The 12142-nt window shown below is 43.9% G+C and overlaps 1 protein-coding gene across 1 annotated transcript in view; it reads right to left on the bottom strand.

Moving 5' to 3' along the window:
• The window catches only part of LOC146979636 (uncharacterized), a 28544-nt gene that overhangs the window by 4880 nt on the left and 11522 nt on the right, over nucleotides 1-12142 (bottom strand). Inside the window, exons 10-16 of the mRNA XM_085789625.1 lie at nucleotides 10160-10282; nucleotides 9044-9179; nucleotides 7051-8531; nucleotides 4754-5563; nucleotides 3224-3489; nucleotides 2974-3073; nucleotides 1793-2423 (exon numbers count right to left, since the gene is read on the bottom strand). Coding sequence (XP_085645751.1) covers nucleotides 1793-2423; nucleotides 2974-3073; nucleotides 3224-3489; nucleotides 4754-5563; nucleotides 7051-8531; nucleotides 9044-9179; nucleotides 10160-10282 — 3547 coding nt within the window. The remainder of the gene's footprint in view (nucleotides 1-1792; nucleotides 2424-2973; nucleotides 3074-3223; nucleotides 3490-4753; nucleotides 5564-7050; nucleotides 8532-9043; nucleotides 9180-10159; nucleotides 10283-12142) is intronic.

Here is a 12142-nt window from a genome sequence, read left to right as displayed (position 1 = left end):
TAAAATTTCAATTCATATCAGATTCCAGTAACATCTAGCATTATTAATTTCTTGCTGCCGTCACCCTTCATATGCTTTGCAATGTGTAAGCTCACATATGAACAAAGACAAATAATATAGAAACTGCATCCAGTGTTGACAGAGGACGACAAAGACACCACTGGTCCGACTATCATGTGGAAACTGATTTACAACAACTCTGAAGTTATCTGAGGACACTTTGGAGGAACAAGAGATGTATCTTTTTTATATATTCCTTTAAGCAGAGTTAGAAAACACATGATCTAGAGACTGTAGGTGTGATGCCTCTCTTCACAGGACATGTGAGAGAAGCAGGACCACCGACGTGAAAAAGATTTAGTGCTTACTGTGCAGATGTGCAACTGAAAACTACTCGAGCCTGATGAACTATACAGTCATACAGTTATAAAGTTAAACGATGCTGCAGCGATAAACTCCACCACTAATCGTCTGGTAGCTGTGGACAAATGGATGAGCAATAATTTCTTACTGCTAATGAAGACAACAAGACAGACTTTTTAATGATTTCAGCCTCCAAGAACACTTCGATCACCCACTGCTGCTTTACTGGAGGTTCCTTACAGCGGTCGAAGGAAAATTGGGGATGCGGCTTTTGTTACCTACGGCCCTAAGCTCTGGAACACACGACCTTTAGATATCAGGGAAGCCAACTCAATAAATATCTTTAGATATCAGGAAAGCCAATTCAATAAATATCTTTAAAAGTATAAAAGTAATCTGTTCACCCTAGCCCAGTGGTTGCCAACCTTTTTTGGCTTGTGACCCCATTTTGACATCACACATTCCTGGCGAGCCCGCGATCATGTGCAGTCACGTGATCGCGGCCGTCAATCAAGATGCGCCAGCTCAGATATTTTCATATGCCGCATTTTATTTTAACTCGATTTATATTCGAGAAAGTGAAAGTATAGAATACAGTTGTTTAAGATTATGTGTGGTGTTTTTAATCAAAATTTTAGAAAGTAAATAATTAGATAAAAAAGTTTTTTTATCAGTAATTTATTTTTTTTGATCAGTTACTAGACATTTCAGGCGACCCCATTTGAATTCCAGGCGACTCCACGTGGGGTCCCGACCCCAAGGTTGAAAATCACTGCCTTTAAAGCAGAAGTAAGTGATATATTTGTGTTAATATAAGTCTTAAATAGTTATATCTTCCGACAGCAATCACTTACATAGAGTGTTTGGACTGAAACACGGGTCTGTCAGTCACTCTGCTCTGCTCTGAGCCGAGGAGAAAACATTTATCGTATCCTACAGTTTTTATCCAATGAGGAGAGAGAACGGCATGCAGGGCTGTGTGTGCAGCCAAGGAACGCCGTGAATGTGGTGACGTAGCGACGAGGACTGTTATGGTGCGTTCAAGGAAACTCGTATTTTTCCGACCGTGAAGTGACCCAGTTCGATCTGGTACGAGTTCACCGGTCGGAAGTTACGAGTGGCCGTTATAGTGACTTTCACCGGTAAAACAGGTCGGAAAAACACGAGTGGGTTGCCTGGAACGCTACAAAGTCGTAAGTTGTGACTTGAAGCTGTAATTTACGATTTCAAAAGCCTGCCTGGAACGCAGCATTAGCGAAAACGACCGGACCACTTACTTCTGCTTTAACTAGTTTATTTTTCTTTTTTAAATGTTCTTCTTCTTATGTTCTTTCAATGCTTCGTCTTTTATCGTGAAGCACTTTGAGCTGCAATAATTGTATGAAATGTGCCATGCCAATTAAGTTATTGTTGTTATTATTATTATTACCTTTCATGACAACCTCCGGCAGTCCGTAAGGTTCGTACTCTGTGTCGTCAAAGGCGGCCGACAGCTGCGTCCTGTTACGGCGGATTCTCTCCGCCAGGCGGGCGGGGTCGGCGGGAATGGGGAAGGAACCTGCAAACAGGACTTTGTCTCCTGCCGTCGCCCCGTCTGACGCTGGGGGAGCAGGAGACACAGGAGGGGACTCCACTAAATCTTCATCCAGCTCTCCCACCTCTTCCTCCGTCTGTGTGCACGCACAGTGGAGCTCAGGCTCGGGCGCCGCTGGAGCGCTGCGGGAACAAAATGTCTCCTCCGTTTGACTGCAGACACTTTTCATCTCTGTCCTGGCAGGTCGGTCCGAAGAATCATTGGTTGTGTTTATTTCATTAGTTGATCTGGAAGCGTTTGGTTTGGCCTCAGGGTTCCCTGGGCGACACTCGGTTGTTTTTGTTTTATTTGGCGCTGAGACTTTCTGGAGATCTTTGGTAACGTGTTGTTGCTGCTGCTGTTGTTGACTCGTTTTCTCTGACGACATTTGGCTGAGTTCAGTGTCTCTCTTGTCTCTGTGATGTGCTGGACAGGTGACCTCTGACCTCTGTGAAACGTTGATCTCCTGGTTTTCTTTTTCAGATTCCTGCACCAAGACAGAAAATACAGCGGTGAAAGGCCTTTCAATCTAACATGTGGACAAAATCAAAAGAGTAAATCAAAAACTGTTGAATTTTACCTAGTAACAAGCACACAGTCGCTTTGAATTCAGAAAAGATAACACTTAATTTTCCAGGTCTTCCAAGTCAGTTATTTGGACGTTTCTAGAAAAAATTAGACCTAATCTAGTGTTGGATCATCATCACCACTAATCATGTTATTAATCACAGGAAAACTTGGAACAGGTCTATTCAAAACAGAAATACACATTCAGTCATTATTCATTTACTTTCTGGAAACTGTCCACATATATTCATCTGGCCTGCACTGATTTAATCAAACGGCTCCCTCAGAGAAACTTCTAGGAAACGACAGACCTGTAAATCTGTACGTGTCCCTGGAAAAACAAATTCAGTCATCGCACCCTCTGAAAGGACGGCATTTACGCAGCTCTACTAAAATATTCCAGGAAAAAACGTTGATGTAAAAGAGCCAAAGATACAGAGAGGGTCCAGCGAGCGTGAAAGAAAAATCACCTTGTCGATCTTGGCAGCGTCCTGATTGTGTTCCTGAAGAGCTGCAGTCTTTTTGGAGAGATGGAAACTCTTTGGTTCAGGAAGGTTGCTGTGCTGCAGGCTGGTGGTTAAACAAGAAAAAAATAAGTTTATTTTCACAGGAAGACAACAGAGGCCTTTATATAGACATACATTAAACTACATGCACTTAACACTCTGTGAGTTACATCTACAGAGCATGTTTGACTACTCCTGTACAACAGTGTGTTACCTGGAGAACAACATGCGGCCCTGCAGTTTGTTGGAGGAAGTGGAGAGGAGGAGCTCATCTTCTCTGATCACTGTGATGTTACCAGAGCTCTCCTGAACGACCTGCGTGTGTCTGACAGCAGAGCTCTGGTCCTGGTCGTCTCCGTTGGGAGGTGAGCGGTCAGATGTTGGAGGAGGTTGGGAGGCGAGTCTCCACAGCAGGAGCTCCTCTGCCTGCTGCTGAGTCTTCTCAGAGAGAAGCCGAACCTTCGTCTGCAGTGCCACCACCTGGACACAACGGGAAGGACAGTGTGGACTGAGTGAGGACGACAAAGATTCTCTCAACAAAATGCACCAATGAAAGATATAACAGTGATAAACATGTCAGTCTTTACACATTATTCAGATAATATAACCTCAGTGTTGATTAACATACTGACAACATCTACACTGTAACCAATTTCCTGCCTTTCTGAAAAACTTACATGACACAATAATTGACTTTCACCTGTTCCCCAGCGGTTTGTTACTGACAAACTGCGATGGGAGTAAAACGCTCACACACAGAAAAGGTTTTTCTTATTGAGGAAGTTTAACTCTTTTAAAGCTTGGGTAGGCAGGATTTGTTTTAAAAACAAAACATTAACTTTTTTCATTCAGCTATCAGTGAGGAAAGGTCTGTGTGTGTTTGGGGCGATCACAGTGTTTCTCTATGTCTCTGAGTGTGATAACTGTTGTACAGAGCAGTCAGACCCCTGACACTTCGTTAGAAAAGCCGACTCCGTCCTTGCCGACCTATCACACCCTCTATTTGAGGAGTTCAGGAGTGCCAGGCTTTAAAGGGACTACGAGGAGTTTCGGAGAGCAAAGTGTTTTCACACTACATTTCCCATCAGCCTCCACGCGCACGGTGAAATTCTTGGACCGGCGCAAGATGGACGAAAGCGAAAGCATTTGCCAAGAATGTTTTCATTAATCAAGAACGAAAGTCGGAGGTTCGTAGACGATCAGATACCGTCTTAGTTCCGACCATAAACGATGCCAACTAGCGATCCGGCAGCTTTATTCCCATCCTGGGACAAAACAATATATTTATCAAAAACGTGTGGGTAATGTAGATTCATCCACATTAATATGAGACTCTTTTATAACCAAAAGCAAACTCCTCTGGGTCTCTGTAAGAGCTCCAGGGCTCAGGGCTCATTTATTTATGAGGCCGTTGCTGTCATAAACCAGCAGTAATAATAATGATGTATTGATCCATATCATCTTCAATTACACTTGTCACTTTGCAGATGTTTACATTTTGTATCCTGATTATCTTTTATGAAAGTTAAAATAGTGTAAATTCTGCCACTTGCACATTTCAGTCATTCTTGTAGTAGGCTGGTACTGCTCACTGTTTGCCCCCTATCGTATACCAGTTTTGTCTTTTGTTTTGTCCTTCAGGGACAATTAAGATTTACAACAATAAAGATTCAGCCTCACATTTCGTCTCTCTTCTTCAGTAAGAAGTAATGACATAAAGACATAGTTAGTACGGTGTCACTACCTGTTCCTCCAGGTGGCTGACATGAAGCTGAGATATTTCATCCAGCTCTTCTTCAGCGCCTGCTGTCCTTTTATCTTCCCTTTTTAAATCTCCTCCTTCACCTTCATCGTCCCTTCTCCTCCTCTCTTTCTGCAGTCGTGACTCGTGGCCCTCGGCAGTGATGTCACTCTGCTCGCTTGTTGGCCTCTGCTCCGTCAGGCAGGGCAGAACAGCGTTTCCTGCGTTTTGGCTTTGCTTGAATGGGTCCTCTTGGTTTCCACTGACGGTCTGTGATGCCAGGCTGCTGCTGCCGACAGTGAAACCTGCTATTTTTTGTTTCAGCTGCTGATTTTCCTGTTTCAGAGCGAGCAGTTCTGCAACCACGTCTGCTGCTGCCGCCGCTGCTCCATCTTGACCGCACTCGGCCTCCTCCAACAACACACAGGCAGAGTCGTGATTACTCTCAGTCTTGTCCGAGTCTACAGAGCCTGGACGCCCGAACAGTTCACTGTCTTCTTCACTGCTAACAGGTGTCTGTGTTTCAGCCTCAGGTGTCACAGTCTTTGGTTGATCTGCAGAGTCACAAACTGCCACAGTCATACAGTGCTTTTCCTCATTTGGTTGCAGCGCTGTGGTCTCTGCGGACCTTTCCTCCCTCTCCTTGACCTCTGTTTTGGCCTTAAGCGCATCCAGCTCTTGTTTGCATTGCTGCAGTTCCTCTGTCTGGCTGAGGAGGGCGCTCTCCTTCCCCTGCAGCTCAGCTAGCAGGCCCGAGATGTGCTGACTCTGCATTTCAAAGGCCATGGTTAGCTGCTGGGTTTGACGTGTCACCTGAGAATAAAAAAAAAAGAAAAAAGAAAGATTTTAAAAAAGCTGAGGAGAGAAAAAAACACTGGCAGTGAGTGAACCACGACACAGCGTCCTTCACTGCGTTTTAAGAAAAGCTACACAGCAAAGAGCAAAGGTTGCATTCCCTAAGGAAACTTCAGTGTTGACAATTATCTGTTCAATGAGTTACACAGAGCTGCTTCCCTTATTGAGTCAGTTATCACGTTGGTCTTTATCTCTCAATAATCTCAGCCTTAAAACCAAAGGTATGCTAGAAAAAAACTGTGAACTTAACACTTAAAGCAGAAGTAAGTGATATATTTGTGTTAATATAAGACTTAAATAGTTATATCTTCCGACAGCAATCACTTACATAGAGTGTTTGGACTGAAACACGGGTCTGTCAGTCACTCTGCTCTGCTCTGAGCCGAGGAGAAAACATTTATCGTATCCTACAGTTTTTATCCAATGAGGAGAGAGAACGGCATGCAGGGCTGTGTGTGCAGCCAAGGAACGCCGTGAATGTGGCGACGTAGGGACGAGGACTGTTATGGTGCGTTCAAGGAAACTCGTATTTTTCCGACCGTGAAGTGGTACCAGTTCGATCTGGTACGAGTTCACTGGTCGGAAGTTACGAGTGGCCGTTATAGTGACTTTCACCGGTAAAACAGGTCGGAAAAACACGAGTGGGTTGTCCGGAACGCTACAAAGTCGTAAGTCGTGACTTGAAGCTGTAATTTACGATTTCAAAAGCCTACCTGGAACGCAGCATTAGCGAAAACGACCGGACCACTTACTTCTGCTTTAACTAGAATCACAGCTCCACAGAAAGCTCGGGGCGTCTTACTGGTGCAGTGAGGTGCCAAGATTTTAATGTGTATTCATCAGAGCAGAGGGTTTACCTCATTAACACAGGGACAAACACATACTGTATACAATGTCTTAGCTAATTGTTTTTTTGTCTTGTATTTAAATTAGTCCTGGTCCCCTGGTTTCTGTTTCTTTACTGCTTTCTCAGCTTTGGTGATAATTATATATATTACTGTATACACTGTCATATATTACCTTTTCATGTGTTTATTGTCATTTTCTTTCCATCACTGTATTTATCTTATGTTTTTCAGTGTTATCTGTAAGACACACACCTCTCTGGAACATCTGAATGTAACTTTATGCATTGATGGAAAAGCTACAGAGAGGAATAAATCCCATTTAATCAGTGATATGTAAATATATAATGTTACCACAATGTCACTGTTGTATGGTCAATTAGTGACATACAGAATTAACAGTGACACATAATTACGATGACATGTTAGAGAACTGAGGATCGAATCCAGGCATTTTATGTTTGGACTTAATTATCTTTTTGTGAGTTGACTACGTATTATTAAATATGTAAAATTGATTTCTCTGTATCTTATCAACACAAACTGTTTTACCAAGGCTGGACAAACTGTATGTTTCAGTATCGTCCCACTATCATTTACCTGGATCTGCAGGGCCTCCAGTTTAACCTGGTACTGCTTCGCACGCTCCGTCTCCTTTGCCTTCTCCGTCTGCAGCCGCTCCACCTCTTTGGCCCAGCGCGAGTCAGAGAGCGTCTCTCTCTGGTCCGACATCGAAGACCCACCCAGATAGTGTTGTTTGGCTTCTTCAACCAGGTCGGAGGCCACCGGACCCGTTTGCCCGTCATCTGGCAGAGGTGAACCTTCAGGCTCGATCACCGTTCGATCTTCGTGAATGAGCTCTTCCTCTGTTGCCTGAGACACGATCGTGTTGAGCTGGTTGGTGGACCGGCAGAAGAGGAGGTGCTGCTCTGGAGAAGGGAGGGGTTTGTTGTCACAGTGGACGACGTTGGAGTTGAGCTCGTCGTCGTGGAGCGTCAGGTACGTCAGAGGGCTGTTGGCGGCCGAGAGTTTCTCCTCTTCCAGCGAATCGTCTCTCCTGCTGCGCTTTAGCTCTTCCAGCTCCGCTTCAAGTTCGGCCAGTTTTGTGCTCAGCTCCTTCTTCACATCGAGGTCAGTGTTTATTATCTGGTCCCTCCCCTCCTCCTCTCTCTCTCTCTCTTCTCGCTCTAACGCCAACTGGGCTTTCACCTCGGCTAGCTGCTTCTTCAGCTGGATGTTCAGCTCTATCATCTCACTCTCCCTGTCTTCAAGCGCTTTGTTTCTCTCCTCCTCCTGCTCCAGTCGCTCCTTCTTTTCCCTGCTCTTCATCTCCGTCTCCAGAGCAGCCATGGCCTTCCTCAACCTCTCCGTCTCAGCCCTCTCACTCTCCAGCTGCGCCCTCCACTCCCTGTCTTGCTCCTCCTTCTCCACAGACTGGCTGGCGCGTTTGCGGCTGAGCTGTTTGAGCCTGGTCCTGGCTTCTGCCTCCGCTCGTCTTTGGGTTTCAAGGTCCTCCAGTCGTTTCTGAAGTTCCTCGCGCACATCCTTTATCTCTGAACGCAACATGGCGTTTTCCCTCTGCAGGTCTTCAGAGGGCTTTGCCTGCTCAGGCTGGATGGAAGGTGTCTTTTCAGCAAAAAGCGTGCAATCATGACCATCCATAGAGGATTTGGTGGGAATGTCAGCAGTAGAGTGAGAGGAGCTAGAGAGGACATGATCGGATGTCGAGTGTGTCTTTGTCCCAGAGCTGTCACACTCAACCGCCTCATTTCTACTCTTGTTCTCTTCCTCCTTTCTTTTTCTTCTGTGTCCTCCCCTTTGTAAACTCTCAGAGTCCGTGGAGATATGGACAGCGATGTGTTCAGCGTCGATGCCCTCGCCCGGCTCCCTGTCAGAGGGGTAAGATGCCCTCCTCTCATCCACGCCCTCTTCCTTCTGCTCAGCTCGGCTGGTGGCAGTGGACCTCTTGGTGTGAGGTGACGGTCGAGGATGAAGAGGGTGAGACAGCTGAGGGGAGAAACTCTGACCGACAGGACAAAACTGCACAGGTTGTAGAGGAGCTGCTGGTGTGGCCTTTTCCTCTGGAGTTAAAAAGACAGAGATATAAACGGTAGAATTAAAGTTCAACAGACCACAACAGGAACTGAGAGATATGAAAAACTGTAAAGGACTTGTTTTTAATTATCAGAAGCTTTACTGGTTTTGATTTGATAACAATGATATACAACTGTCCACCAGGTGGCAGCAGTGGGATGAAGGCTGCAGAGCACATGACAACATCAGGCACTCAAGTCATTAATACTCTGCTCGCTAATTCTTTTTTCTTTATCGAATTATAATTTAATCATCCGGGTAGTGCTCCACCAGAAAGCTACGGTTTCGTCAACAATTATTCACCCTGTTGTCGTGTCTTCAACAACACACTGAATCCCTACCATCCTCTGACCTCCCTATGGAGAGTAGAGAGAGGAAAGTCTTTCTACCTGACGTCTGGTTCAATTATACGTCAAATTAGGATAATAATAATAATAATCAATAAACATCCCATGACTGATGTATTTGTACTCTGTCCCACCAGCGTCTCACTCCTCACCCTGTAGTTCTTTGAGGAGACGCAGGGCGTCGGCTTTCTCCTCTGCCAGTCTCCTCGCCTCTGCCTCCAGACCTTGCTCTCTCTTCTTGCTCTGCTCCAGACTCAGCGCCACACCCTCCGCCTCGCGCACGGCCTCCTGTTGTGAGAGTAAAGAAAATGCAAATTAGGTGGTTGAAACAGTCAAATGCTCCGCTGTAAGGACTGACTTCATTCAGGTTTGCACCAACAGGTTCAGATAAGTTGCAGAGATGGTAAATGTTACACAATATGTTTATCCATCAACTTTAAAGCATCTAAACCTGTATGACTACGGGTTGTGCAATATGTCATCACATTATTTATTATTTATTTTATGGTCATGTTGAGGATGACTGGGACGGACTGTGTTATGTTCCCGATTGTGACATTGCTTGAATGACTGTGAATGTGCTATGTGAACTGCAGACTAGTGGAGTCTACAGTAAACTTTCCTACGTGGACAAAGCATATAAAATGAAATGAATGAAAATACGATAAGATAAAAAAAAGTGTAACTCCGTCTATCATTTTAATAGTTGCTTCAGACATAATGTTTGAATTTGTTAAGCAAGACTTAGAGATAAGGAAAGACTGTTGAAGAACGTACTGAGAGCTACGTCAGACACAACAGCAACAAACCACATACAAATAAGCCACAGATAAAGGCGACATTATCATCGATGTTGAAAGCCTGTACATAGTACACGTAATCGTCTGGCACAAACAAACAACGCTGGAGTGTTGAGCTTCGTCTGCACTGTGGCTGTATTAAACTCTGCTCTGGTATTTCAATGTTAAGCTTCAACAGAAGTTCAGTACTTCAGTATTTTATCATGAGATACTGCATCTTCCTTAGCCAAGTCAAATTATATCTAATGCTTCACCTTTATTAAAGCATTATAATGATAAGAAGCCACACTTCACTTATCATTTATTCATAATTAATCAGATTGACATATGGCACATTGAGATGTTTCTTTTAAAAATTTACAGGGTTCCTTACATAGCCACCCAGCTAATGAATAATTGACACACTAGACTCAGGACCACCACTCGCATGTATGTGTGTATTGCATGTACAGTTTGTGTGTGTTTTACCGTCAGTTTGGCTTGTGTCTGTGCTTCTTTCTTCTCGCTATCCTGCAGCTGTTTCTCTGTCCACTTCAGCTTCTCTTTCAGCATGTCCAGCTCTTTGTCCAACGCTTGTTTCTGTAGAGACAGCTGATAACAGAGGATATCATGACTCAACAGCTGCTAGAAAGAAAAGGAGGGGGGGGATCAAATCAAAGACAATTACAAAGACAAGACATACGAGAAAGAAGATCAAGTTAGAAGGTAAAACAGCAAAGAAATTAAGACTGGGTGGCCGTTGTAGGTGTAGGAGTCAGGATCAGCACAGGGAGCAGGAAGCAGGAGAGCAACCAGTGATCAATACCGAGCATAAGCCGTGTCTAATGTATCGTCTTCCTCTCAGTGGAAACTAATAAGGACTTAACAAGCTGGTCGGCTTCCCACCAGCGCTCATATAAAATTCTGCACATTATTATCTTGTTATTGTTCACAAGAGCAGTGTGCTGGTGGCAATATTGTGAATTAGTGTGTGTACAATGCTGCAGATCCAATTTTAGCACTCACATTACATCAAGTAATCCAACAAATAGACTGTTACCGCCATGCTCATGCTGGAGATTCACTGCTATGACATTGATATAAGACTTGTTTATGTCACAGTCAAATGAAACAACCTCTATTAGTTAGCATTTCACACTATAATATCTATTGACCTGCTACTTTTCTTAGGAAGTATTTCGTTATTATTGAGAAAAGTAGTAGGAATGTTAATGCATTTCTTGTATCCATTCAGCAATGCTCATTAATTATATCTATAGTATATCCAAATCAAATCAGCAGATCGTCTTAAAATGACACGATTTTTGTGGATATTTCAAGTCTCCTCTCAGCTGTAACGACCAGCTGTTGACAATGCTTTCATACTGTAATTCCATCATCTACTTCATAGAGTCTGTAGAGGCATGGAGGCTCCATTCATGCATGTGTAAACTCTGAAAAGTGTAAAATATGTACAGTACTCCACAAAAGGCGTTGTAAATTCAACATTTGAGTTGTGGGAAATGTGAACTGTCTGCGATACGGTTCAACACAAACGGTACTGTTTACTCTCCGTCACCCTATCAGATAAAACCAGATAGCATCTGTGTGGTTTACAAAGGACTCACAGTACAGTGAGGTTTATAGAGGCACTGTGGGTAGAATAAAAAGGTCCTTGAGTTTTTACGGCATGCCTAAAAGTGTAGGTGTGAAAAACTTTTTTTTTTCTTTTGCTTTTTAGTTCATGTACTGTAAAGAAGCTTTACCCTGTGCTAAAATTAAAATCTACATCCTTGTTCTTTTGTTATATTGAATAAACACCACATTTCTGCTTCATGTAAAAAAAAAAACTAAACAAAAAGGTAAAAAAAAAAAAATAACAACACTATGTCTTTGACCACAAACACACTCTTTCTTCTCTACATTCATGCAACGTCACGCGTCCCTCCCTCCCTCCTCACCCTCATGCCCTCACGCCTCTCTCTCTCTCTCCACGAGAACTCGGACTGTTTCTCACACACAAGTTATGAGATTATTTCATGCTTCCATAACCAAAGCATTCTGCACCGTCAAACTCAGTCACACTGCCATTACCTTCGCTGCTCAACCTGTCCACTGGAGAGAAACCGAGAGGAGGGGAGGACGAAGCGGAGGGGAGGAGAGCGGGTGGGGGTGGGGAGGGAGGGAGAGGAGAGGAGAGGAGAAAAAAAAGGAAAAAAGAAAACAGAAAAGAAACACAGAGCAAGAGAGTGAAACAGAGAATGGGAGAAAACAACAAGGGCAAGAAGCAAGCGTGGGAGAAGAAGTGAGATAAGTTTATTGAACTTTGGTACAAATCATACAAGTCCCAGGAGAGAGAGAGAGCGGAGGAGAGGGGAGAGAAGGGACAGCAATAGAGAGAGCAGGAAAGAGAAACAGGAAATAGCTGAATAAACATTAAATGTACAGACTATAACTTTGATCCTCAGTTTC

The sequence above is a fragment of the Trachurus japonicus genome, chromosome 10, assembly GCF_045865225.1.
Source record: "Trachurus japonicus isolate A0001 chromosome 10, Traja_1.0".
Taxonomy (NCBI): Eukaryota; Metazoa; Chordata; class Actinopteri; order Carangiformes; family Carangidae; genus Trachurus; species Trachurus japonicus.
This window is presented reverse-complemented; position numbering and strand designations above follow the sequence as displayed.